General features: G+C 42.4%; 5 protein-coding genes across 8 annotated transcripts in view; 1 reads left to right on the top strand and 4 right to left on the bottom strand.

The window, feature by feature from the left end:
- LOC306781367 (collagen alpha-1(XX) chain-like) overlaps window positions 1–1490 on the bottom strand; it is a 31906-nt gene extending 30416 nt beyond the window's left edge. For both annotated transcript variants that reach the window (XM_079274193.1, XM_079274194.1), the window contains exon 1: window positions 1378–1490. The gene's annotated coding sequence lies outside the window, so the exon portion shown is untranslated. The remainder of the gene's footprint in view (window positions 1–1377) is intronic.
- Window positions 1491–1879: 389 nt separating this feature from the next.
- On the bottom strand, window positions 1880–9356 carry LOC306780595 (solute carrier family 35 member C2-like). Of its 2 annotated transcripts, none has more exons than XM_079273024.1 (10): window positions 9186–9356; window positions 8643–8856; window positions 8274–8424; window positions 7756–7819; window positions 7541–7613; window positions 6642–6810; window positions 6026–6109; window positions 4553–4728; window positions 4052–4181; window positions 1880–3739 (listed from the first exon to the last, which is right to left on the bottom strand). In XM_079273024.1, the coding sequence occupies exons 2-10, from the start codon at window positions 8751–8753 to the stop codon at window positions 3597–3599; spliced, it is 1101 nt and encodes a 366-aa protein (XP_079129150.1). In that variant the 5' UTR covers window positions 8754–8856; window positions 9186–9356; the 3' UTR covers window positions 1880–3596. The 2 variants fall into 2 exon arrangements, with proteins under 2 accessions (XP_079129150.1, XP_079129151.1); XM_079273025.1 differs by having other exon boundaries at window positions 8643–8853.
- Window positions 9357–10000: 644 nt separating this feature from the next.
- Window positions 10001–10881, top strand: taf13 (TATA-box binding protein associated factor 13). Its single transcript, XM_079274238.1, has 2 exons — window positions 10001–10134; window positions 10255–10881. Exon 2 carries the CDS (start codon window positions 10256–10258, stop codon window positions 10631–10633), a length of 378 nt encoding a protein of 125 aa, XP_079130364.1. The 5' UTR covers window positions 10001–10134; window position 10255; the 3' UTR covers window positions 10634–10881.
- A 572-nt stretch (window positions 10882–11453) lies between these two features.
- LOC306781395 (troponin C, skeletal muscle-like) lies at window positions 11454–14435 on the bottom strand. Its single transcript, XM_079274237.1, has 6 exons — window positions 14311–14435; window positions 13502–13553; window positions 13214–13357; window positions 12584–12698; window positions 12334–12470; window positions 11454–11897 (listed from the first exon to the last, which is right to left on the bottom strand). Exons 1-6 carry the CDS (start codon window positions 14311–14313, stop codon window positions 11866–11868), a joined length of 483 nt encoding a protein of 160 aa, XP_079130363.1. The 5' UTR covers window positions 14314–14435; the 3' UTR covers window positions 11454–11865.
- Window positions 14436–15738: 1303 nt separating this feature from the next.
- LOC306781394 (troponin C, skeletal muscle) lies at window positions 15739–24136 on the bottom strand. 2 transcript variants are annotated; one of them, XM_079274235.1, is made up of 6 exons: window positions 24017–24136; window positions 22191–22245; window positions 21867–22010; window positions 18878–18992; window positions 17428–17564; window positions 15739–16192 (listed from the first exon to the last, which is right to left on the bottom strand). In XM_079274235.1, the coding sequence occupies exons 1-6, from the start codon at window positions 24017–24019 to the stop codon at window positions 16161–16163; spliced, it is 486 nt and encodes a 161-aa protein (XP_079130361.1). In that variant the 5' UTR covers window positions 24020–24136; the 3' UTR covers window positions 15739–16160. The 2 variants fall into 2 exon arrangements, with proteins under 2 accessions (XP_079130361.1, XP_079130362.1); XM_079274236.1 differs by lacking the exons at window positions 15739–16192; window positions 17428–17564; window positions 18878–18992 and adding exons at window positions 19048–19983; window positions 20624–20684.
- Between the last annotated feature and the right edge of the window lie 1670 nt (window positions 24137–25806).

Raw genomic sequence — 25806 nt, 5'->3', positions numbered from 1 at the left:
CACATCATTAGAACGTTTGATGCTTATTCTATCATACAGACAGATTATTTGCAATCTTGGGTTTTTGAATACTATCTTAACGGTTGTTTAGAACCATTTTTCCACTCTGGTACTTTACATCTGTATACAGACCTCATGATTAGATATAATTTGAATTTGGTGCGGTACCAAAAGGTTAATGTAGGCAGATGGGCTTTAGGAAACGAGGGCAAAATCTCTGATATTTGTTCTTTGTGGATAAGAACATTGGTCAACAAAATGCAAGTTATACTAACCCACAAGTAACGGTCTGGTAGCTCAGCTATCATACTACCGTTCACAGACTTGTGATGTCCAGACAAGTGACTATAAAAATGATCCAAGGTTTGGTTAAGTAAGGGGCTCAGTATGAAATTGTGAAATGGAGAAACAATGACAGATAAAACAAACACAAACAAGTGTGTAACATTTGCTGAATGTGAAACGTGCTGTCTGCTCAGTAAAACTCTGTCATGTCACAATATCAGCTGAAATCTGTAAAAAAACATTATAGTGCACTTTTATTTCTAACATTTGTGGGTGTGTCTATGTAAGAATTACCATATCCAGTGTGAAAGGTGTATTCATGATTAAACACTGATGTAGTTTTGATATCTTATACTGTGAATCAAAGTGGTGTCAAGTCAGTGCCATCATTCCTTTATTGAAGCCTTTAGGCCACTTGAGTGCCCTTCCAGTGACCTCACCAGGAACAAATGACAGCAGGTAACATACCCTGAACTCCAGTAAACCTTTACTGACCAACCAATAGAGTACAACACGTGCAACATTCAATGGACTTGACAAATATTTTCTTGTGTCTTAGTTTATTTTGAGCTCATTAATGTCGTAACGCTGCTGGTCAGGGATGTAGTGGGTTCATTACAGTTGATAACACCAGTCCTCGTCACATTTACATAAAGAGGCTTGCGCTGACTTAAATAAGACCAGATAGAGTACACACACATACATGTAGAGGACGTATGACAGTGACGTCCCCGACGGCTGTCTGATTAAGCAATTAGAGGCAGTAATTAATGGTTGACGCAATGCATTGTTGTCACTTCATATCCGCGTAACGTTACATTAGCATGTCGCTTGTAGTTAACTGCAATGCACAAAACCGAATAAATTGTAACTTTTGATATCATACAGTCACATCTTTTTTTTTTAAATACAACATATAAACAGAGCCCCCTTCCTCAGGTAGGCTAGTTTACAACAGTTTTGAACAATAGACAGCAACTAAACTTTCAACGCCAGCAGTCGTTTACCTGAGAACCACAGGACGACAAAAACACACACAATGGTACAACAACCCTTTTCTCGCCTTCTCCGAGGAGCCAGGTGGGGTCTTACCTGGCGGTTAGGTGAGTCCACGTTATTCCTTCAGAGAGACTCCACACGGCATACCAGAGGTGGGATGTCAACACGCACCAGTTCCGCTAAACTGTGAGGCCAACTCCTCTGCTACATCAGGTTGTATCTCAACTCCTGCGGGGGTGAAATCCGAGAAGCAAGGCGCTCCCGCTGCTCCGGCGTGGGCGTGGCTCTCCGGAGCAGGCTTTAAAAGCCTCTACAGAGCAGACAAGGACAGTGGTGGTGAAGCGTACTGGGTAGAAGCACGGCCACGCTTGTTGCCAGAGTATGCTCAAATAATTTCCAAACAGCTGTGCTGGAACATGGCCATGCTCCGAGGCTAAACTACAGGAATAGGCTGGCAGGTCAACCAGGTGCAGGGTTGGTAATAAATAAGTTATTTGGCTGTCTAATCAGCATCGATACCACCTTTAGGTCGAAGACATGTATTACTATCACAGATTTATTCTGAAATGAAACATGACTTTTCTTTTTTTGACTCTTCACTTTATTTCTCAAAGTATTGCAACAATGAAAAACAGTCAACAAATGTGACTCATTAGATGGCTTCAAGCTCAAGTACTTCAGCTATATAGTCACAGATTCAATTATGATGGATTTTGAAAATAGCTCTTTAACATTGTCCTCTTGATTGCTGTGACGTAAACAAGGCACATTAAGGTATTTAGAGTAATGATACATCATAGCTTTTCAAATCATGAGTAGAACAGCTGGAGTCCATTTAAATTAGATTCTGTAAATTGTCTCCAACCCTGCAGCGCATTACTTGAATTAAAGCTAGGGCTAGCAGTCTTCTTCAAAACATGTTTTTGTTACAATTGTTAAAATTCTCTTTACATCCAGACAACAAACAATGAAACAAATACTGACAAAAAAAACAAATCCTGTATCTTTGGCTGTCATAGGACTGTAATAACTACCTGGCTGCCTTGAACTCATTGCAAGTCACCTGATTCCGCTACACGCTGCTAGCTTCACAGCTGTGGGTACCAACAGCAGCCGGCTAGCCCCAACACCAAGACACACACCATGAAATCACATTCTAAGGGCGTTTCTGCCGTCAAACCTGCCATTAATTAATTATTTGGACTTTAAAATGAATCAGCAATTAATTCAATAATAAAATTATCTTTTAAGTGATTTTTCAAGCAAACATTCTCTTATTTATTGGCTTCTAAAAAATGTTTTCCTATTTTATTTGTCTTGTGTGATGCTACCTGATGATCTTTGGGTTTTAGACTGCTGGTTCAAGAAAACATGTAACTCGAGGACCTGAACTTAGGGTTTAGAAAATTGTGATGGGCAATTTCTTTTTTGTGTTTTTATTCTGGGATTTTTTTTTGGACAATTGTTTTTTTATTTAAATCAAGAAACTGACCTGCAGATTTATTGATAATGACAATAATTGCTACTTGAGGCCCTTCAGATCTCATTGATTTTTCTGTGATGAATTGTAGCCCATAAAGAAGAGCAGCAAAGCCATATTACACATCTACTATGAATCCAGTTTTTACAGGGTGTCAGGCTACATATTTAAGGGAAGAAATTATGTCATCTAAAAGGGATACCTGGACATTTTAAATTCTAGTGAAATTATCCTAAACCAGACACCTTATTAAACAGTTTCTATGTTTGTCCGTCAGTTTCCTAACAGCCTATTCTGTAGGTGACTGTGCCGCTTAACAGAATGCTAGAAACACACATATGTATGTATAGAGGCATATAGAACAAAGTGTGACGATAGTCACACGGCGTGACGATAGTCACACGGCGTGACGATAGTCACACGGCGTGACGATAGTCACACGGCGTGACAAGGACCTAGCAAAGAAAAATGACCCACTATAATTCAAGGTGTCAAAGTGTCCCGTTAACGCCCTCTCTCTCCCAACATACATCATACTTTGCTGACACTCGGATGTATTTGCTACATTTTCAAAGCTCCCTTAAGGCAAAAGAGCATAACTTGTGTCAAGTCCAGAGATAATGTACAGCTACATTACGAGGCCCAGTCCTGGCCCGAAGACATGATCGGTGGAAGAAAAGAGAAACAGCTGAGGAGACTGTTCCCTCTTCTGGTAGCAGTGTGTCCTTACAGTTCTTTGGACGCTCCAAAGCTTTTGACGCCACGGTTCAAACCATCTGATGGGACAGTGAGAGTAGTGTGGAGACGGGCTAGACTTCAGTGGCCCGTATCCTCAGTGCAGAAAGATTTCCTGTTCCTCGTCTTCGTCGTTGTATTCAGCAGCCGAATCGCCTCTGTCGTCTCCGTTCTGCCGCAGTAATGGCAACTCAAGCTCTGGACTCTTACTGTTGAGCTGCCTTAAAGACGGCCCCTTATCTGATGGAAATATCACAAAAGAGACATCAATACTAGCATCTCTTCTTTCGAGCATCACTGTGCAGAATGATGTAGGTGCCGAGTTTGACAACAGAACAACATCACCAGCATGCTGTTCTGCTCAGTTAGCATGATGACACGCTGGAACTAGCAAGCAAATGTTAGCTAGCTAACTAGCCAGCTGCTAAATGAGAAAAATGAAATAACTCAATGCTTCATCCACACACTCTACTTCATCTCAGAATTGGCCTTGCAAGATTAGGGTTGATCATAATACAACAGTATTATCAATTAGAATAAAAGAACACTTACTTTTGGAATAGTATGTCTTGATTCCTACGTGCAGTGAAATGCCACACAGACACACGGTGAATCCCATCCAATTAAGCATGCTCATTTTGTCTCCCATCAGAGCTGCTGCCAAAAGCAGAGTACACACCTCCTACAGGAAGACCAGACAATGCACGGAATGAAAGAAAGGGTCCATTAGATAAGTCTCAACAAGTAGAGGTCACATGAGGCTTTGCAAAGATGTAGAGCTCTTCATGCAGCCGAAAACAAAGGTGGTTGGAAAGAGTTAAAAAAAAAAAAAAAAAATATGGCCTTAGCTAAAGCAGAGCTGCTGACATTTCAAAGCATGTCAAATTAGATTGAAGCTAACCCTGAAACTTCGAGCTTAAATGTGTGTATAGCCTTCCATAAGCATCAAAAACTCACTTATCAAACTACGGTGTGTCATGTTCTCTAGCTGTGTTGGCTTCGTTTGACGGACTGATTCAAAAAGAAAGTCATATACGAACAGTAACAAAGTACCTTAAAGATCCCTGATATGGATAACGTGAGGCTGGAGGTCCGGGAGACAAGCAGGAACTCTGAGAAGCCCAAACCGAAGGCCAGCAAGCCGCCGATGCTCAGTGCGACGACCGAATACAGGACAGGCCGGAGCTCCGTCACCCGGAATAACTTCTCTGAGGTACTGAGGCTCAGCCCTGGAAACAAGGCAGAAATCTACAATGATGGTTCCATGAGTTGGTTCTATGTCATATACGTCTTCTCATATTCCAGGATCAACTGAATTGAAGAGCTTATATACAGTAAGACAGACACTGCTAGAAACAATCATGGTTTACATATACACTTGCAACGATACATTGGAAAAGACAAGCGGCTGAGAGAAGCATCTTCAGCATGCAATGTCAAGCTGATGGAACGCAGTTTGTGTCACAAATAGTCTGATATAGAGTCATAGTTGGATTAAGGTGTTCATAAGTGTCCCCTGTGGTAGTGTGAGTAATATGACCCAACCCTACATATCTTTGTGGTTCACTCATCCTATGACCATAATCGTATTAACACAGTCAGGGTATGATGTTTACTCGGGCTCCGCCTCTCTCTGGTAACTGCCGCGAATCGACATGATGCACATCACGATTATTGGAGCGCAAAGAAATGTAGCTGAGAAATGATCTGCAGCTCCTTGTTACATTGGCTATCCAGCGTGGAAAGCAAGAGTAAAGAAATGTAAGAATATCTGATGTTCAAGGCTCTGTCTTAATACCCACACTTAAGAGTAGTAGGTAGTTGTGTCCCACCTCTGAACAAAAATGCCAACATGCATTCGACTAAACCCACAGGTGATGCACCCTGTGATTGCACTGCGTGCTTCTGCGTCCTTTTTCACAAAGGACATTTTGACTTGTCACAGCAGGAAAAGCACTAGTGTTACTGATACCATCAGCCATGGCTCTGTTCTGCTCCAGAATCCCTATAAGCCAGCACAAACAAGCAGCAAGGAGTGGTGCACGGAGTACTTCAAGGGTGCTCTGGCACCTGCAGTTCGCTTTATTTGTTCCGGACCAAATTAAGCAAAATGGGACCTGTCCACACTGACTTTTCACAAAGGGACCGAGAAGAGTAAGCACACACTGACAGGTAATTGAGCGGTAATAGAAGTTCATGCAGCAACGTAATGCTTCTGATGTGTGTATTAAAGGTGGTGTCTTGTACAGTAATGATTGAGGGCTTCTTACATCACCGTCACACACTTTTTAATGGACTTAATGAGCGGACACATTAAATATCAAATCACCAAAAACATTTATCAGCGATGTTGAGAAATGTTTTCCTAATTTTTAAAAAAGTTCTCCAACAGAGGCCATTCAAAATAAATTGCAACTAATGAGCTCGGGGTCTACGACATCTTGATCACGAGTCTTAGTTTACTGCAGTGACAAGAGACGACAGAGTGAGGATGTCCCACCAGCCACAGATGAAGACTAAACTCACCTTCGTTATACAGGAAGAGGGGAAAGAGGCTGATGAACATGAGCGGTTGCAGGTGGTACAAAGCGTCTATTGGGTTCTGAAGGCCTGGTGGGGAGCACAGCATGAAAAAGAAGATGGAAGAGAAGGAACATGTGGTTATAAACTTTTGAAAAAGTCACGGCAAAACATAACATCTTCTCTTTGCCGTTTCAATCGGGGCGATATTAAACAACCTACTCATCATTTTTTATTTGGATTCTGTGGAGCATCTTTCAAAGGTTTCCCAGGAAGCCATCAACTCATTCAAGGTGAGAGGATTGCCCAGCGTATCTCAAAGTGACTGGAAACAGAGTAGTGGTGGGACTAGGGTGTTAGGACGTCATACTGTGCACAGTCATGATTTTTTTCAGTTTTAAATCAGAATTGCCACTTTCAAATGTTTCAAAGGAAGTGGTTTGTTCATTTTTTCACCCTTCTCACTTTATTATGAGTTGATTGCCACAGGTGTGGGGAAGCAAGATTGTCCTATTTGAATTTAGCCGTTTGCGTGGCTAAAATGTCCTCAAGCAAAGCAACCATAACATGACTGCTCCACATATATTCATCATTTTCAATAAGACAGCGGCTGAACACTGACCCAGCTCTGCTTTCTGCATGAGGACCTGCGTGAGGGTCCAGCGGATCCCGCCTATGAAGGACGCCAGCAGCACCATGGTGAAGCCCTCAAGGTTGAACTGGGTCGACTCAAATGTAAACATAAACAGACCACTGGAGATCAGCAGGACCACCAGGATCAGGAATGGGTTCTGGTCACAAGGGACGGAACAGAGAGAGAGAGCCGGTGAGACACGGCAGGAGAAAAGAATAGATGATGACAAAATGATGTGAAGTCCAGAAAAAAGGACAGGGAATAGAAAACAGGAGAAATGTAAAAAAAAAAGGAGTTGAAAAGACAGATGTATAGAAATAACAAAGTTAAAGATATATTAAATGTGATTTGTGACTATCATGTAGACCTTTTATTATATTACATGAATTACATTTTATATAAAATATTTTGAGCAGGCTTTTCAGTGATGCAACACGTCCTTTGGCTGCCATGTTGGCGTTCCTTAGCTCTCTTCTGTTACTGATTTCCCGCTAATAATGTGATCAGGTTAGCTTCAATTAGCCAGACAGAATGATCCTAACGGTCCTATTTCCTCTGTAGTACTGTAATCATTATCATCAGGGTAGCAACAGGATATATTTATCATTTCTTGTGGCCCTTTTTGTTTCACAAGCTGTTAAGGTTGACGTCATCATTGCTAAATGAGCTTAATACCACTACTTGAAACACTTCCATGTAAGTTTGCTCACGGATTATAGAGACTAAATGACCTGATACACTTTTAGGTAATGAGCGAGCTGTGCTCAGTTAAATGTGAGTGCAATGACGGAACTATTTCCCGTCACTAGAAAGATTGGTTTAGTTTGGGCTTTGTCTTGTCAACACATTATTTGGACACAATGTAGCTGAAGTTTTGAGTCACTCACCGGCTCCTCTAGTTTAAAAACCAGAGAGAAAAACAGGATAAAGAGCACTGCTGAAGACTTGGTCATGGTGTACCTGGAATGATACAAAATGAGAGCCACACAAAAGAATGGAACAATCCGATAACTGGGTAAATACAATACCAGTAACCTCAAGTTTGTCAGTTGATATTAAAGTGGTATCTTCTATTAAAATAAAGGCTGAGCGACTAACTTACAAGCTAATGGTGATGAAGAGGAAGCTCCAGTTGGAAAGTCCAATATCCAGTGCTGTTGCCAAGGCTGGGGACAGAATTTAGGACTTTTAGCAGATAACAGACCTTGTAATAAATTATGTTGTTGTATCACTATGTTGAAACTATGGATTGTGAATAACAAGATAGTGATCAAAGATGAAAAGAGATGCTTTGTAATAGTTCAAAATGACACATTTAACTGAATAACAGTGAAACCTACTAATTTAGGCTATAAACTGGAGCTACATGGACTATTTGCAGATTAAAGACAAAACAGAAAATGGGTCATCCAGTCCAAAGTGTCTGGACTCTTCAACTATCCCCTCAGCTGTGATATAATGCTTCTATCAAAGTGGACTTCAGTCAAGGTACTCTTCACTGAAAGCTTCGTCAGTGAGTGAAGGTGATAAGAGCCGACTATCTGTTCCCTTTTCTCACGTTTGTTCTCTGAAGACTGTGTGTTTTCTTCAGTTGGGTGAAACTCTCCCGTACGATCTCACCTGTGGGAGCCACCTTACGGAGGTAGTCCTTCCAGTTCATAATGATGCGGGGTTTCCCTGTCCAGCACATCATGGCCTGTCGTGTCAGGGCCGACAGGCAGAAGTTGATGGTGAGGTGAACTAAGGTCATGAAGAGGGGATAGTGGAAGCCCTAAAAGAGACAAACGGACAGGGTCACCTAGGATGGCCTGGCGGAGGTAGATGGTCTCAGTGTCTCAGGGTTCTCTCTCAAGGTCCTGCACCCTGAGACCCCCAGAGATATGTATCATGTTTGCATTAATCATCCAATGGAAATCCATGCATGCCCTGTGCAGAGGAACAGTCTTACTGCTGGGAAATCACAAGTGCTTTAAGAACCCCTTCACTTACCTTCATCAGCCATTTGTTATAGAAGGTGATGCCTATAGAGAAGACATAGTAAAAAAGAACTAATCCAACAGTGCGAAGCCCCCGGCAGAAGAACTGGACAGGGCACGCCATCCAGGCCTGCCAGCCGGGATCAGCGGTGCAGAAAAGGCCGCTACCTTAGAGAGGTCATCTCCGAACTGCATCTGCACCCCCTCCTAACACCCATAGTGGACTGCTTTAAGAGTGGGAGGCATACAGTGTGGAGGAGGAAGTGGAGAGAGAGAGAAACGAGGTTAGGGTTTGGTTTCATTGGTGTATAGTAATTAACCTACTCAGCAGAATAGCTGAGTTACAGACCAGCCAGCTGCAATGTTAGCTCCGGTTTGCCAACCACCATCAGTAACGTTATAGCCGTCAAAACCACGTCAGCACGATACCTAATGTTAACCACCGTTAGCCAACAAATTAGTATGAAACACGAGTGACTTAATGTATAGTATTAATTACACAGCAGTAGGTAATGAGCTCCGAGGCCAGCAGCAAAGGTATATCAGTGTCACTCACCAGATGGTTGCTTCGCTAAGTTTGACAGGTCCAATTGTTTGCTAACTAACGTCAGCTGTTTACCACCATTAGTTAGCATTAGCTATGTAAACCAATATTGCACTGTTGACTAAACGTTAATTAACGCTGGCTTACCCTAAAATGAATAAATACGTAATTAGTTACTGACGTTGAAAGTACGCTCGCGCTCTGCAACTGGTGACAGTACGTTCCGTTACCGGGTGTCTCATTAACGTCACGTGTCAGTTTTGTTTGGTGACACCCACACACTGAACTCCATTAATCAAACTCCCCACTCGTCGTGGCCTTGTTTATTTCTCATCTACAAGTCACGTGTATTTTAAGCTACGACCTTGCTCGAATCAGTGTGAACCAGTCTTTAATTCGGCATCCACCTGAGCCCGCACAGAATGTTAGTTGTCAGCTAATATATTTGGACTTTTCCGTTTTAGTTGCAATTGCCCGCTTCCTACGGTATTTATGGAGTTTTACACTAAAACGATCCGCACCAAGCGCCAACAATCTGTGAAGATGTGGTTCAATCACGTGTAGACACACGCAGACTAGTTAGTGAATGTACAATGTGCTCGACGGTGAGCGATACACGCGTTATGTTAAATTGTCACCTTTTTAAACTGAGTTTGGCATTTCTGTGCCTCCAGATATTATAGCGCGTGCAAGCAGTGGAAAAAAAGCTGAAGAGATAATTTGCTGTTAGATACACCTACCGTCAGTCGTGTTGGTTAATATGGCTGAGTAACGTACTTTGTGGTGTGTAACGTTATGCAGAAATGACTCGGCGGACAGCAGAGTTAACGGGAATTAACCGCAAGGGGGCAGTATCTTCTACAGCAAACTATTGTTCTCTTCTAATTACTTCCGGAGTCGCGGAAACAGGCGGAAGTCAACAAAGACCACAGCCTGTTGTGTTCCTGCGCTGAGATACGAGGTAACACATTTGGCTCCAAATGAAGTAGTCCGTCTAACTTAACACTGTCACGCGTTTAATGTCATGTTAGCTACAACTAGTAACATCAACCCACCCGTGTGTTTGTATTTATTTCAACAGAATGGCGGAGGAGGACGACGAGACTGGATACGACGAGGAGTTGGATGACGGATCCAGCGGAATGGATGTCTGCGGCCACGGGAAGAGAAAGAGGCTCTTCTCCAAGGAGCTCCGGTGCATGATGTACGGCTTCGGGGACGACCAGAACCCGTACACGGAGTCTGTTGATATCCTGGAGGACCTGGTGATCGAGTTCGTCACAGAGATGACCCACAAAGCCATGTCTATCGGACGCCAGGGCCGCGTCCAGGTGGAGGACATCGTTTTCCTAATCCGCAAGGACCCCAGGAAGTTCGCCAGAGTCAAGGACCTGCTGACCATGAACGAGGAGCTGAAGAGAGCCCGGAAAGCTTTCGACGAAGCAAATTATGGCTCATAACCCCATTTTGTTTTTTACAACTAATTTGGTGGCTTATTTCCCTTTTCACTCCTAAACTGACCTGACCTGTGTCATTGAGGGGTTTGATTAGACACGACTTGGTGTCCAAAGGCAGTTTTTTGTGTGATGTTTATTATTTTAATCATTCTATAGCGGTGACGAACAATGTCAAAGTGTTGGCCAGATGCCTGGGGGTCATGGTGTCTGGGACTGTCTCAATAAAGAAACTCACATATTGGTTTAACATGCCCAGTCTTTCATGTTCATTTTAGTACCAGAGTAGGTTGATGTTACCCCTGATCTAGACAGTGATATTTACAGTCTCAGAGTTGCATGGTCAAACATTAGCTTTTAAAATATCCCATGAGTTCCAGACTGCAGCCACAGGAGTGTCTTACCTCAACAGTGTTATGAGAGACAGTACATTCTCTGGTTCCTGCTTTATTTAATGCAAATGTTAGCTTTTCTTCTATGATTGCTAATGTAATACGGAGTGTTAGTTTGACAGTTCAAGACATCCCCTTTGAAAAGATTTGACTGTTTTCTGACATTTAATAGATAACACAATTACTTGATCGAGAAAATAATCGGCCCATCATTCACTGCTGAAAATAGCAATTAGCAGTAAACGTGTTGCACATATTAAAATTGTTCATGCTGTGAATATTGCATGCTTTATTATGTATCTTTGTATTTAAAAAAAAGTAATTTTTTTCAAACAAAATGGAAAAAGGAAGAAACAAACATTTTATTGATGTTCCTCAAAACATTCTTTTTTTTTACACAGACTATAAATATGACAGACCAACTACAAGTGAGCTTGTGTTAATTAATTTATTCTGTTCAAGCAAGTTACTTCTCTGTACAGTAGTGGTTGACTGAATTGGTCTAAGCAGCAGGTGACATGCTGCCGTTTCTTTCGAGATCTACATCTAGAGCCGATCTTTACCAGGGGGGGGGGCTTGCTGATGACGGGGTACGGTGTCAGCTCATCCACAGGCTGTCTGCATTCACAAGAGAGCAAGTGAGTGTAGCACCCCCCCACCCAGCGACCCCTGCCGGGTGCCCAAGCTGTCTGTTGAGGATTGAGAGAGGCAGTGAACCAGGTGGACAGGAGGGAGTGTGTGTGTGTGAGAGGGGGAGAGTTTGAGTGAGTCAGTGGGGAGTCGGATGCATTCAGAATGGGGGTTCACAGGGAGGAGGAGGAGGAATGTCCACGAGTCTTTCTGGTTTTACTGCACATTCTCCATCATCTTGAGGAATTCTGGGAAAGAGAAGAGCGATGGGACGGTGTCATTGAGACGGGAAGTTCAGGTTACAAACTGCAAGTTATCGTTACAAATTTTTGCTGATTTTCATTCATTTCCAAAACAGAAATCTGAACATCGTATAAAACCAGCTTTGACATTCTTGTTTCATTTTGTTGATATATTCGAGTAAAATGCTTTTACAGAGGGAGGTTTAGATATCTATTTTTATCATTTACAACATTAAAGTCGAAATTACCTAAAACCTCACCATATAGTACCAGATAGGCATACAACAACAAAGAAATATATAGGACTCTGGCTGCTACATTTTTTGATTAAATCTTAAATGACTGTACATTCTTTAGAGTTTCACAAACACTTCCTAAGTCCTAAATAGGATAATAAATAACTGGAAACGTTTCACCAATGTCCATCATCATCATCACGTACCGTCAAAGTCCAGCATGCCGTCTGAGTTCTTGTCTCCATCCTTCATCAGCTCATCAATCTCGTCCTCTGTGACGGGCTCGCCGGTGCTGCGGATGATCTGGGCGAACTCCTCTCTGTCGATATAACCGTCGCCGTTCCTGCGCACAAATGTACAGGATCGTAAACATGAGCAAATAAACAAAAATACCGATATCAGAACAATGAGTACATCATTACAGAGTGAAACAACGCTCTGTACACAGTGACGTACTTGTCGAATATACGGAAGCACTCAGCCAAATCTTCCTCGCTCTTGCCAGCCTGGTCCTCCTTTAGCAGCCTCACCATCATGACCAAGAACTCCTCGAAGTCGATGGTGCCGCTACCTGAGGGGGTACAAAGGAGCCATGTGCCCAATTAACAAAGGCCCAAACGCCGTGCGCTCCTTTGTGGGACACGACATGTGCGCTATAGTCTTTACGCAGTTTTACGCACGAACTACAGTAAAAGGAAACACACAGATAAGTTATTCCCGATCTTTAATTAAAGATTATAATAATGATTTGCGTAATTGAAAGTAAAACCAAGACGAATTGCCTGCTGATGGGGTTCAATATTCTCTCTTTGCGCATGTGCGCTGTAGTCTTTGCGCACAGTTTTACGCATGAACAGTAAAGGAAGCACATGGAGATACATTATTCCCAATCGTTATAATATAATGATTTGTACTATTGAAAGCAAAACCAAGAAGTGTCTGCTGATGGGGGGTCAATATGCTCTGTTTGCGCATGTGCGCTTAACCAACGCCTAATCACAGATGTGGAATAGCCTACATATAAAAACTGATTGCGCACAACGTGGCACGCTGCGTCGCCGTCACGCCGCGTTATCCGTCGCTCACCGTCCTCATCGACCTCCTCGATGATCTCATCCAACTCCTCTCTCGTCGGGTTCTGGCCCAACATCCTCATCACCTGACCCAACTCCTTGGTGCTGATATCACCGCCACCGTCGGTGTCAAACATGTTGAAGGCAGCCTTGAACTCTGGAGGAAGAGGAGATGTAAGACCGTTAAGGTGAGACCACTGAAAACAACCATAGGCCTCCTGTCATTTGATTAATACATTACTGGTTACCGGCCCCGGTAACGAGATTGCTAAAGTAACGCGTTACTGTAGCCTGTACTCACCAGCCAGCATTTCCTCGCTCAGGTAGGAGCGGGCCTCTTGTTGAGCGTCAGTCTGGAAGAAAACAGATCATTCACTCACTACACGCGGGCTTCATTGATGATTCCAGTGAAAACCACACTAATTGGGCCAATATAGCCGCGAGGCCCATGGCCCGTGCCATACTGCTTTTTTAAGGGAATATTACTAGCAGCATTGTACTCGTTTATAACATCACCAAAGCTCAAAGGAACAGTAGAGTTACAGATGACAGGAATATTACATAGAGTTATCATTTACTGTATGATTAGTGTTGGTGATGACGACATGCTTTCACGTGTGTTGCAGGATGTCGTGGTGCGCGTTTCGAGCTATTTCAGGCTCAACACATTAAGCTCGCTGTATATGGCCCGCAGACATCTAATCCTGGGGAATCTGTCGCCGAAGCACAATCCGCACCTTCCCAGCTGACACCCACCCAGCTCCCCGTCTCCACTTTCTGCCACCAGCAGTAATATTTGCAACAGATTACTCATTGATTCATTTTGAATTATATTTAAATATACTAAAACTAAGTATGAATATACAAGCTCTAAAAATGTAAAAAATAAAAGTGAAGCAATTTGAAGTGGAAGCCAACAGATTCAGACCTAGTCCTTATCAAAAGAAGGAAACATGCTTCTCAACAACTTGTTTTTTTAAGACTTCCATATATCTTTATTGATAAATCTTCTTGCTGTCATTTTAGTAAATAAATAATTTTTTTGCTGGTTAAGAGACCAACTTGGAAAAAGTTCAACGGGTCATTGTTTGCACAATTTCTTGGTCTTACCATGTTTGTGGATTAGCTTTTCCCTCCCCAGATATCCAAAGAGAAAAAAAAGCCCAAAAGGAGTGGTCAATCCGTGTGCACCCCAACAGAGAGACTAAACGCCAAGTGAAGATTCAGACACACTTTAAACGGGACGGCCAGGTCCCGCCCCCCTCCTCTCACAGGCCTCCAGATTTAGTATCCTGAACTTTTAGGGTTCTGAGGCCACCGCAAGCCAATCACACTTTGGAGAGGAAAAGCACCTCGTTTCTTTGAGTTGCGGGGTTGAAGAAAGTAAAAGAGGTAAATTCTGAGTTTTGTGTGTGTGTGTGTGTGATCCAGGTCAAGGTAGGAAGAGAATATTTCACTACCTTGTTAAGATTGAGGTGATCAGGGGGTGGGATGTGAGGAAGAAGAGTGACATTTTGTGACAGAAGCCACACAGAAAAGCAGAATACATTCACACAAATCCAATTCATTTATGGTTCCTCCCTGTATGGCCTCTATATCTCCCAAAATAGCATTTAAAAACAAATAAATATCTTCGGCCTTGTAAATGTAAGACAGTGGTGGGGGAGCCTAAGATTTTAAAGTATGCTAAAGTATGGGTTTTGTGATGATGGAGTTTCAATCTGGGTGTGAAACCCAAAACCGGGACCCCATCTCCCACACCCCTCTCTCTAGCACCCTCTCTCTGCCTCCACCCCCTTTCGCCGTGAATAGCAGGATGATTTTTAGGCTGAGAGACACCCGCTCATCCCGGTGCCACACTGCCAGCTGAACTCGACCCGATTCTCCTTATACGGTGGGGGCTTCCTGGAGGGAGGGGCCCGAGGCGAGACACGGCAGAGGTGGATAGGATGCTGAGGAGGGGAGCAGCCATGAAGGAAGGGGAGGGATGTTGGCTTTTTGAGAAGTGGTGGGGCCCTGCAGGCTATATACCCGGAGGGAGACCTGCATGTTCCAAAGGAGGAATTGGTTCCGCGACCGCCTCGAGCCTCCAATGCTGGCCGGCTGCTCGGCCTCACCTCTCGCGCTGGGGGATGAGCCACTGCCGGCATTGATTTCTGTGCTGGGAGACCACTACGAGAAGATCGATGTCAGATAGTTATGACAGAAAACGAGTTGGGAGGGATCAATTTAAACTACATCATTGAAAAAGTCCTCAGATATGACAGGGAGATGGTACACGGCACTGTACATGCAAATAGAGGCAGCTCAGAGCGCAGCGTGGAGGCTAGTTTGAAGTTCAGGACTGGAATAGAGAGATAAGACCAAGAATGTGTGTGTGGAAAGGTAGATTGTTGGTGGTGTAGAAATTGCTTGTGCTTGTGTGTTGGTGTGTATGATCACCTTTCTGTGTGGTTGTGTGTCAGAGAGTCCAAAGGCCAGACGGACGAGATTAACACAAGCATGAAAACATGCACGGCAGAATAACTTGCAGAGATGAACAAGGAGAAAGGTGGATTTATTTAGAAAGCACAGAACAGGCTGGAGCAGGTATTTAGTTTGAAGGAGGAGGAGGGGGAGGAGGAGGAGGAGGAGGAGGAGGGTGGGTGGGGGGTTCTAAGCTAAGTGGTGTAGCATTTCTGGAGAAGCGGCAGCTGCAAAAGGGGACAGCTGGCTCAACGGAGGCTAGCCTTCGTCTTAAAAGGTTTGAACGGACGGATATTTATAGGATTCGTCACCGAGCTCCTGGGTTTCAAGTGGGAAGGGGATGGGGGGGGGGCACGTCTCAGGAACAACATCATATCATAATTGGACAAGGTTTTATCGCGTGTAAAGTTTTCTCTGAGCAGATTCCTCATCAGACAGCGTGCTTTGTATTCTCTCTGAGAAAGGGTGACCAAGGAATGTAGAGCTGGCCCTCGCTACTGGACGTTCTCCATCATCTTCAGAAACTCTGGGGGGACAAAAGGGAGGTCAATGGTCAATCAAGCCAACCCCCACCCACCGATCCATCACATGATCGAAACCACTGAACAGATGAACTGTGGGCTGCAAAGTGTGTGTTTGGGTGTGGACGAAACCTCTCCGTGAACTCGTGGGTTGAAGTGAAATCATGGAGAACATGTGATTGTGACGCATAAACACTGTATGTGATGAGCAATTCTATGTTCCTGTCCCTCCTCATGTCTGCTTGTTTCAACGGGACAGTTTTAAAGTCAGGACTAATATCTCTACATGTTCTATTCATCATTTCATTTTCATTCATGTTGAAATGCCTCATATATCTCTCTCTCTCTCTCTCTCCCTCTCTCCGTCTATATATATATATTCACACACACACACACACACACACACACACACACACACACACACACACACACACACACACACACACACACACACACACACACACACACACACACACACACACACACACACACAAGGAACAAGTCAACGTGTGACTGTGGTCCATATATTGTGAGGAAGCTGCTATTTAGATTAAGATTTAGATTAATGAAAGGGGAAGTAAACACAATCATTGTGCTTTGTAACACCACAGATAATTGTGATAAATCAAGGTTTAGGTTCCTCTAAATAGGTGTGAAAAGTGAGATTTGATGGTTACAGTCTCTAATCATTCCTCTGATATGAGGCATTTATAATAAATAATGATTCAACCAAAAACTATTTCATTTACATGGACTTATATAAAGGAATAGGCCTACTTCTGCTTCCTGGGAAATATGCATATTTGCTTTCTTACCAAGAGTGAGATGTAAAGATGAGATTGACATCAACGCAGAGATACACTTTTATATGTATATGCATTGTCTTTTTCTTCTGACTGTTACGTTGATGTTGTATGTTACTTTGTAACTTTTTCAATGTGCTTTAAACAGAGAGCGAGAGCTTGATACCACTCCTAAATCTGACTGATTTTGAAGCAGCTGGTTATCTGAGAGTAACATAAAGACGGAAACATTTGAGAGCTGTATTTACCTTCTCATCTAACTCTGAAAAAGAGAGCGAATAAGTGTCACTGTATACTGTGACAGTATAACTGAAAATGTGAGCGGATGTGGAAGTCTAGTCTCTCCCTCTGAAGATACTGCAGACATTATGGAAGACGCTGCGCAGTCCACAGGAGAAGAAGAAACGCTTCTGGCTCGATACAAAGCTTAATCTTACCATCAAAATCAATCTTTCCGTCTTTGTTTGTGTCGCCTTCACCGAACATCTCATCAATATCCTCTTCTACCACTGGCTCTCCAGTGAGATGGAGGATTTCTCCAAACTCCTCCCGGTCGACGAAACCATCTCCGTTCCTGAGAAGAAGAAGCAACATCAAATGAAAATGTGCAAAACCGAATCTCCCGCCTACCTGCTGTTCTACATCACCACGCAAACACACACACACACACACACACACACACACACACACACACACACACACACACACACACACACACACACACACACTGGACGTATTCGTTAAAAACAGGTTTAGTTTATTTTTAAAGTTCAGGCCAGTTTTCACACTTCTATCATTCCGCAGCCTTAACCGTGGCCTGTGGCTTAACTAAGTCCAACGAAACTGGACTTTTGAGGCAAGAGAAAGTCAGGAAACAATAGTTTTGCTGGATATAACTTTTTTTAAATAAATGCATAGCACAAGGATCCCTTAAATTTGGTTGTTAAAGAACTTTGACCAATATACTAAGTGGGATATTTTGCAGTTGAAGAATGTCAGTGCCGGACACAATCTGTAACGGTGGCACAGTTTCTACGTATTTCAACGTGCACGCTGATACAACATATCTGTGATGAGATAATGTCGATACCCGATGTATTGGTCCAGATGCTGTATTGATCAGGCTAGTTAGCAGACAGTTGCTTATTTACACATCCAGCACATACGGAGCATAGATTCATTTTGAGTTGTGTCTGTGGCCACTTGGGGAATGTCAGTCCCCTTACAATCAATGTACTCCTTCAAATTATAGCTGTGAATTTGTCTTTTACGGAGCTTTTTATACAGTAGTTTCACCTCAATGTTCAGCTGTCCGGCCCTCAGCGTTACTGTTGTGGTTCACTCTCTGTTCTCAGTGTTGTCTTTGGCTACAGCAGGTCAGCTGTTCTCAGGGAAAAAGCTCTTAAAAAACCCACTGTACACTCCCTGCTCAGAACCAGACAGCAGACAGACAAAGTCAGCCACTTGAAATAAATAGTGGAGCATTTAGCAGCTAAAGAGACAGATATATCCCTCAGGAGTTAGAGATCAAACACAGTGAATATATATATGTAATTATAACAATTATCCAACAATGGTGAGTATATATACAGTACTAAAAGATAATGCTTAAAGGTGCCCAAAATATTTTGGCAATGTAGCTATTTTAGATGGGAAGTTATCCGATGCTTTGTCAATAGCATCACATAAGATTTATAAATAAGGTTTTTTGATGCACTTTTTTCAAAGTGTTCAAAAAAGGTTCTGCAGGCCATTAAAACGTTGCCTATTTCTCAAATATTCTAATTGATGGGCTTTTCAATTCAGCCACAGCACAAGATGAACATCTTGAATGCGGTAACACGTGGTAGTTTGTATTTGTCTTTGTATCAGTATTACGAGTCATACTTGTCAAAAATACGGAAACATTCTGAAAGCTCTTCTTCAGTCTTTCCAGCCTGGTCCTCCTTGAGCTGTTGCACCATCATGACCAAGAACTCCTCGAAGTCGATGGTACCGCTGCCTGAGGAGAGAGGGGAGAGGGACTTAAAGGGAAGGAAGCTACATGTGCAGTGCAACTCGTTATAGCAGTGGTTCTCAACTGGTCTGGCTGCGGGACCCACCATCACCCCTTATATCTATATTCAAGAAGTCTAGTGGTAGTAACGTCTCTGTGTAGTAAACAACTGTCAAATCAAATACAGAAAGTACACATCAATTATATTTTAACAAATATTAATCTCATTTGAGGAGTTACAAAACTCCTCATTGGTCCGATTTGTATGCGGCTATAAATAGGCTCTGTTGCTTATTTTTAAGATGTGGGGGATTTGGGGTGCGTGAAACCGGTCGGGATGTAGAAGGGGGTGCGTGGCCTAAAAAGTTTGGGAACCGCTGGTCTAAGTCATGAATAAGTCTATATAAGTAGTAAAGCATATTGAATAAAGTCACAGTATAGCATGTCGAATAAAGTCATAAAAACGTTATAGTGTAGTACATAGTAGTCATAGTAGTAAAATGCAAATTGGGTAATCTTTTCTTTCAATCAGAGCAGTGATACGTGCCACCCAAACAAAACCCAAACAAATTGAAGGTTATTGGTAACTTGGATCCCTATACGATGAGTGCAGATGGTTTGAAAGACTTATTATTTGTCTTAATAACTATTATCCACCGAATAATTCCGTCAAACTTTAAAGACCTGTTCTCTTCTGTGCAGTCAGTTGTCATTTCAGTACACCCAGGTAGTAGCCCTGGCCCCTCTGAGCCAATGCTGACGGTGAGTGTTTGAACTGTGAGAGCGGACACAGTCGCGCTCTTGAGTTCTGCATGGTGACAGGAGTCAGCATGTGGGGCAAGCCGCAGGCTGCCGTCAGCGTTGTGTAAGGATGGTCAGCCAGTCTTCAATGCTACCTGGGGGCAGGAAGTCTGCGTGCCGGTCTGCGTCAGAGCTCACTTCAGGCTTCCGTGGTGTCCGATGTAGGATGCTGTGGTAAGATACTCGCACAAAACTCCTGTAAAATAATTAACTAACTATGTAAAATGTTGGGATTTACTCTAACTTCCTACATTAGGACAGTCTTTGTTTGCTCTCATTCACTCACAAATCTCTCTGTCTCTCGCCAATAAAAAAAGTCAGTTTAGTATGTCGAAAAAAATCATAAAATAGAATGTCAGGAAAAGGCATTAAATAGTCATAGCATAGTATGTAAAGAAATGAATATAGAATGTCAGAAAAAGTCAGAGTTTAATATGTCAATCAAAGTAATAAATAAGTTATACTATAGAATGTCGAAAAAAGTAACAGTATGTTGAAAATGGTCATTAAAAAGTGATGTTATAGTTTCATCGAAAAAGTCATTAAAAGGTCAGAGTATAGTATGCAAAAAACGGTCAACGGTATGTTGAAAAGAGTAATAAAATAGTCAGTATAGTTTGTCGAAAATCTTGTCAAAAAGTCAGAGTATAGCATGTCAATCAAAGTAATAAATAAGACATACATATAGAATGTCAAAAAAAGTGATAAAGGGTCATAGTATAGTATGTCATGTTGTCATTATTATTATTATTACTCACAACACTATTTTATATTGCGATACCATTAACGCGCATTACTGACATTGCTTCTTCACCGGAGTCTCTGTGCTTTCTCACCTCGCAGGTTCCCGTGGATCCTGGTGATACCTGGACCCTGGTCTGGTCTCCCGCCGTGGTTCTGTCATATGCATTGAATGTGTTGTTACTCTGTTATGTTGTTCATTCTGTACACATGACATCATTGCACTTCTGTCCATCCTGGGAGAGGGATCCCTCCTCTGTTGCTCTCCCACAGGTCTCTCCCTCTTTTCTCCCCGTTAAAGGGTTTTTTGGGGGAGTTTTTCCTGTTCCGATGTGAGGGCTCCGGGACAGAGGATGTCCTGTGTGTACCGATTGTAAAGCCCTCTGAGGCAAATTTGTAATTTGTGATTTTGGGCTGTACAAAAATAAATTGAATTGAATTGAATTGAATATGTTGAAAAAAGTGTGTTGAAAACGTCATTAAAAAAGTCATATGGCAAAAACGGTCATAGTATAGTATGTTGAAAAAAATCATAATATAGAATGTCGGGAAAAGTCATAAAAAAGTCAAAGTATAATATCTGAAAAGAAGTAATTGGATAGTATGTCATAAAGAGTCATAAAAAAGTAACAAAAGAAAGTCATGGCATACTACAGCATCAATTTATCAAACTTATCACATTCTAGCAAAACATTTAAGATGTACAGCATCACGTATTTCTAGCCATTTCCCTGTCTTCTCTCGAGATTTTTTATTTACTTTTACTATATCTCCTATTCTGCCTCGATAAGCCTTGCTTAAAGGGCACCAATATTACAGAGAAATGTCCATTTACTTCACAAGGAACCGTAGTCTGCCTATGAAAACCGCTGCTGTCTTTTGTATCTCTGGGTTAGGGTTAAAGATTGAGACCTCTGACATTTGACAAAAGATCAGCGTCAAAAACCGCCGGCCGTCAAGTTGAAAGACGAGGGCATTTAACAGGCAGGTAGAACCTAATCAGAATGCTGTTGAAATGCATTGTGGGAATGGTGATATCCAATGTTTTTGAGTCATTCTGGTGATTAACAGTCAGGATATCAGCCTCTGCTGCTTTGATTCTTACCGTTCTCTCTTAAAAGTCACCCAACATTATGAAAGTACAGTAACTCTTCAACGTGCAAGAGTCTTACAAAACAAAGCGTTTTCTCATGGCTGAGTAAGTATGCCTCTTCTGGATTGGAAAAATCACATAACCCCACATTAAGAAATCGGGAATATTCAAGCGAGCTGCCCTTCAATCATCCGTGAATGTCTATGAGATGCCTTTTCTATTTGTTGATCACACAATGACCTCACCGTCCTCATCCACCTCCTCAATGATGGCATCCAACTCCTCCCTCGACGGGTTCTGGCCCAGCATCCTCATCACCTGGCCCAACTCCTTGGTGCTGATGTCACCGCCACCGTCGGTGTCGAACATGTCGAAGGCGGCCTTGAACTCTGGACGACAGAGGGAAATAGATAAATGGAATTACCAAGAAAAACTTCCATAAACCCCTTTTTTATAGCTGCTTATTCATTGATCTGCCGCTCCTCTTGGAACCAGCTTTAGTATAGGGGAAGACATCAAGTGTAATCCACCAATTCATTGAAGTAATTCATAAATAATGAAGGACTGACCTGCAATCATCTCCTCGGTCAGGAAGGAGCGGGCATCACTTTGGGCGTCAGTGGGCTTCAGAGAGACGAATGGAAAAAGGTGGGAGATTGACAGGAGAGGTGATTAGAAAGGGAGACGTCATTATTGCGTCTTCACCAGGACTCAGCCACTCACACAATCACCCACATTTGGATTCTGCTGCTTCAGGTGCTATCATAGACAAAGTGACAGCCAAGGACTGGAAATAGCCCCGTGTCAGGTAAGAACTCATGTTTAAACCTCTGCCAGCTAACTGCACTTGTTGAATGATGGTTCTTAAAGGGGAACGCCACTCCCTTCACACATTTAGGGCTTTTGTTTGATCGGGGAGACGCTGCAGACTGTTGAGTTTTTACACTGAAACTGTATTGTTTTTCTCTGCTGCTGCCGTCTGATCCAACAACATTCCCACTGGTAGGTGTTCTCCCACTCCTACCATCTTGCTCTCACATCCAGACATGATGCCTGATGACATCACAACTTTACATTGCAATTTTCTAAGAGGAGCATTGAAGAAAATGTTGGCTGGAGTTGATCAAAGCATTGCAATACTTACACTTGTAAATTAAATTTGAATCTGAGACGTAACACATAGTGATATTTCTCTGTTGTGTGAAAGTACAATGTTTTCCTCTGAAGTAGAAGTACACAGTAAGTAGCAGGCTATACAAGTGCTTTCTGGGCACTTGCATTAGTTATTTGGGGATACAATGAGTAAGAATAGTAACATGATTCCATGTAATTTATATCTGAACATCATAATAAGTCTATAGCTGTTCAGGGCTCTTTTAGTTTGCCTAACGCTGAAGTCTGACTCTGGTGTTTTTCCCTGAAACAGAGTGTATTTCACCGATGTTTCGACGCAACTATGTCATGGCAGGTGTATCGCTGAGGACCCAGGAAGTGGACGTAGTGTAATAAGCAACAACATCTGCATAGGGAGGAGGTCAGGGTGGATGGGAGGGTCGAAAAACACCGTACTTTCACCCATGAGACCACTGTCTGAGTCCCGAAAACCAGAAGTCAACGTAGACTTATTTGTCACATAACTTCAATACTTTAGTAACCGCCACTTCCGAACTCATTTTAACCACAATCTTTTCCTAAACCTAATCAAGTACTTGTGTTGCCTAAACAGGTTCTGCACTGCAGGGAATTGTGCACTGATCGCTCATGTTGCTGGACATTTGATAAGAAAACACAAAAGAAACTAACATAACCTTTTGTGAGAAATCATATCATCTGTTGTAGGAGAATATGTTGCTGACTTAAATTGAGTCGTATTCCCCATTAAATGCTGTATCCTGGTCCACGGTATTCCAGGAGGACAGTCAATTAGTTTCCCTCTCTCCCAGTTTGCTTGACAGAACCTCATCAATAACCGCAATATATAGAAGGCCACACAAGCCCACCCATTAGTTCACCATAAAACTATTTGGGAGAGGATTAGAGAGGGATTTTCTCTCAAGGTGAATGTCCTAAATTAGGACACTCGGAGAAGGCAGCAGGTCTTCTCACTTTACTCAGCTGCGCGCTTCCTATCTTTAGTAACTCAGATCTAAATATCAAACACATCAGTCTTTAAACAAACAGCGAAGAGGACGTAAAAGAAGAAACACCACTTGTAAAGAAATCCATCTGATAACCCAGCTGTGCTGCACATGAGGACTTGCTGGGTGACCGTGTGGTTTGAAGAATATCCATCTTCTGCCATCTGGTTTTTATCCTCATCGGTTGACAACAAAAGCAAATCCTCAAAATTAAATGTCCATCTTGTTTACCTCCTTCTCAGTTTTCGGTTTCTTACCATGGCAGCTGGCTGTGCTGAACAACAGACAACAGTAAAAAACGGCAGACGTCGGGGAAAGTGCTCCTGCAACACAGTTCAGGCGGCGTTGCTCCCCCCATAAGTACCCTCTCATCCCACTACACTTTTTCTGAAAATGATCAGGATTGGGCAAGGGGCCCCCCTCCTCAGACAAGAGACATCCAATCAAATCCGACTTTATTTTGTGCCCTCGTACAATCTCTTGACGGACATCCCCCTGTGTGGCACTCTCCCCAATCCCCCATATTTAGATAACAGACAAGCTTAGTGAGATTTATTTTTAAAAAAAGAAAAGAAAACACAGTGCATCAGGCATCAGGCAGCTGGAGGCTATTTTGGCAAAGGATCAACTGAGCATCTCTGTACAGACGGACACTTGATTTCACAGGCTGGATCAGGAGTGCATGCACGCTCACACACAACACTAGCACTAACACACACACACACACACACACATTACCACCTACCAGCATGCATAGATTCTCTGCCCCTTTCACAGTGTCCGTTAACACATCTATCTGCCCGTCTCCCTGTCTTCACTGCTGCAGACTTGCCCTTGCACTTATGACATCTGTAACTTAAGAGGCGGTCAAATGTACTTGTGATCCCACACAACTGTACCATATTTTACCTATTGGTTTATCTCCCCGTCAACAAGTAAACAAACGAAACCCTCTCATTTATGTCTAGACCAGGGGTTCCCAAACATTTTCATTTTCCTTTTCCAAGAAGTATTTAAAAACCCATTGACGATACTACGACAAATGTTAAAAAAAATGAATAAATAACACATCAATCATTCCATTAGATTCAATATTTCTGTTTTCCATAAAAAGCATTGTTTGTCAGTTCAGTTGAACAACATTCAACATGCATTGTGTGTGTGTCTATCTTGTCAGGTGAGTTAGCATTAGCTAGCTCGCTAGATGCGCGCAACTAACTTTGAGCTCAATTTCAGTAGCAGAGCAGCTGCTGTGATGAATGTTGTTTGACTGAAAGATGGTTATGGCAAATAAGAGTCCGACGTCATATATTGTTATAAATTGTATTTTATAATAATAATAATTATTATTGTTCTATTTTTTTAATAAATGCATATCAGAGTTTATATATTTATATATATATAAATTGAAACACAACAGAACCGCAACAAAACTACTTGGTTATGTTCAGGCAACAAAACCACTTAGTTTGGGTAAATTAGCTTAAATTAATTATGTTTGTTGTTATTTCAGTTGAGGATGTAAATTAAAATAAGTCAAACTTTGGTTTGCCAGCACGGTGGCGCAGTGGCTGCGTCAGGATGGAGAGCTGAAGGATTATTTAGGTTATTACTATTCTTCTTGAGAGGAGCGCGAACGTCTGAGCCAAAGTTCATGCCAATCCATGGAGCAGTGGGTGAGATCCTTGAGTCGGAACCAAAGTGGGGAACTAACAGACATCCCTTGCGTGGGTTACAAAACAAACACAATCAATAGAACCAAGAATGAGTTTTATTCGTGTGTTAGATGCACTCTAATATCAAATGTACACTTGCAGGGATTCCTTTTCCACTTCAGACAACCAGGTCAGCTGACAGACGTGTCAATCCGAGAGTCACTGTTGTTCTTGGTCGACAGTGGAATTTTAAGCAGTAAGGCTCTGCAGTTTCTCAATTCTTTCACTGGAAATCTATTTATGCCCGGCGAACTGTCTCATTGGCATGGAAACAAGAGCAGCTGTGGTATAGCCGTCATGCAGAATATGTGTGTAATATGGGGCAAAGTAGT

The sequence above is a fragment of the Melanostigma gelatinosum genome (assembly GCF_949748355.1).
Source record: "Melanostigma gelatinosum genome assembly, chromosome: 8".
NCBI lineage: Eukaryota > Metazoa > Chordata > Actinopteri > Perciformes > Zoarcidae > Melanostigma > Melanostigma gelatinosum.
Note: the sequence above shows the minus strand (reverse complement) of the source record. Positions and strands in the feature narration are given on the sequence as shown.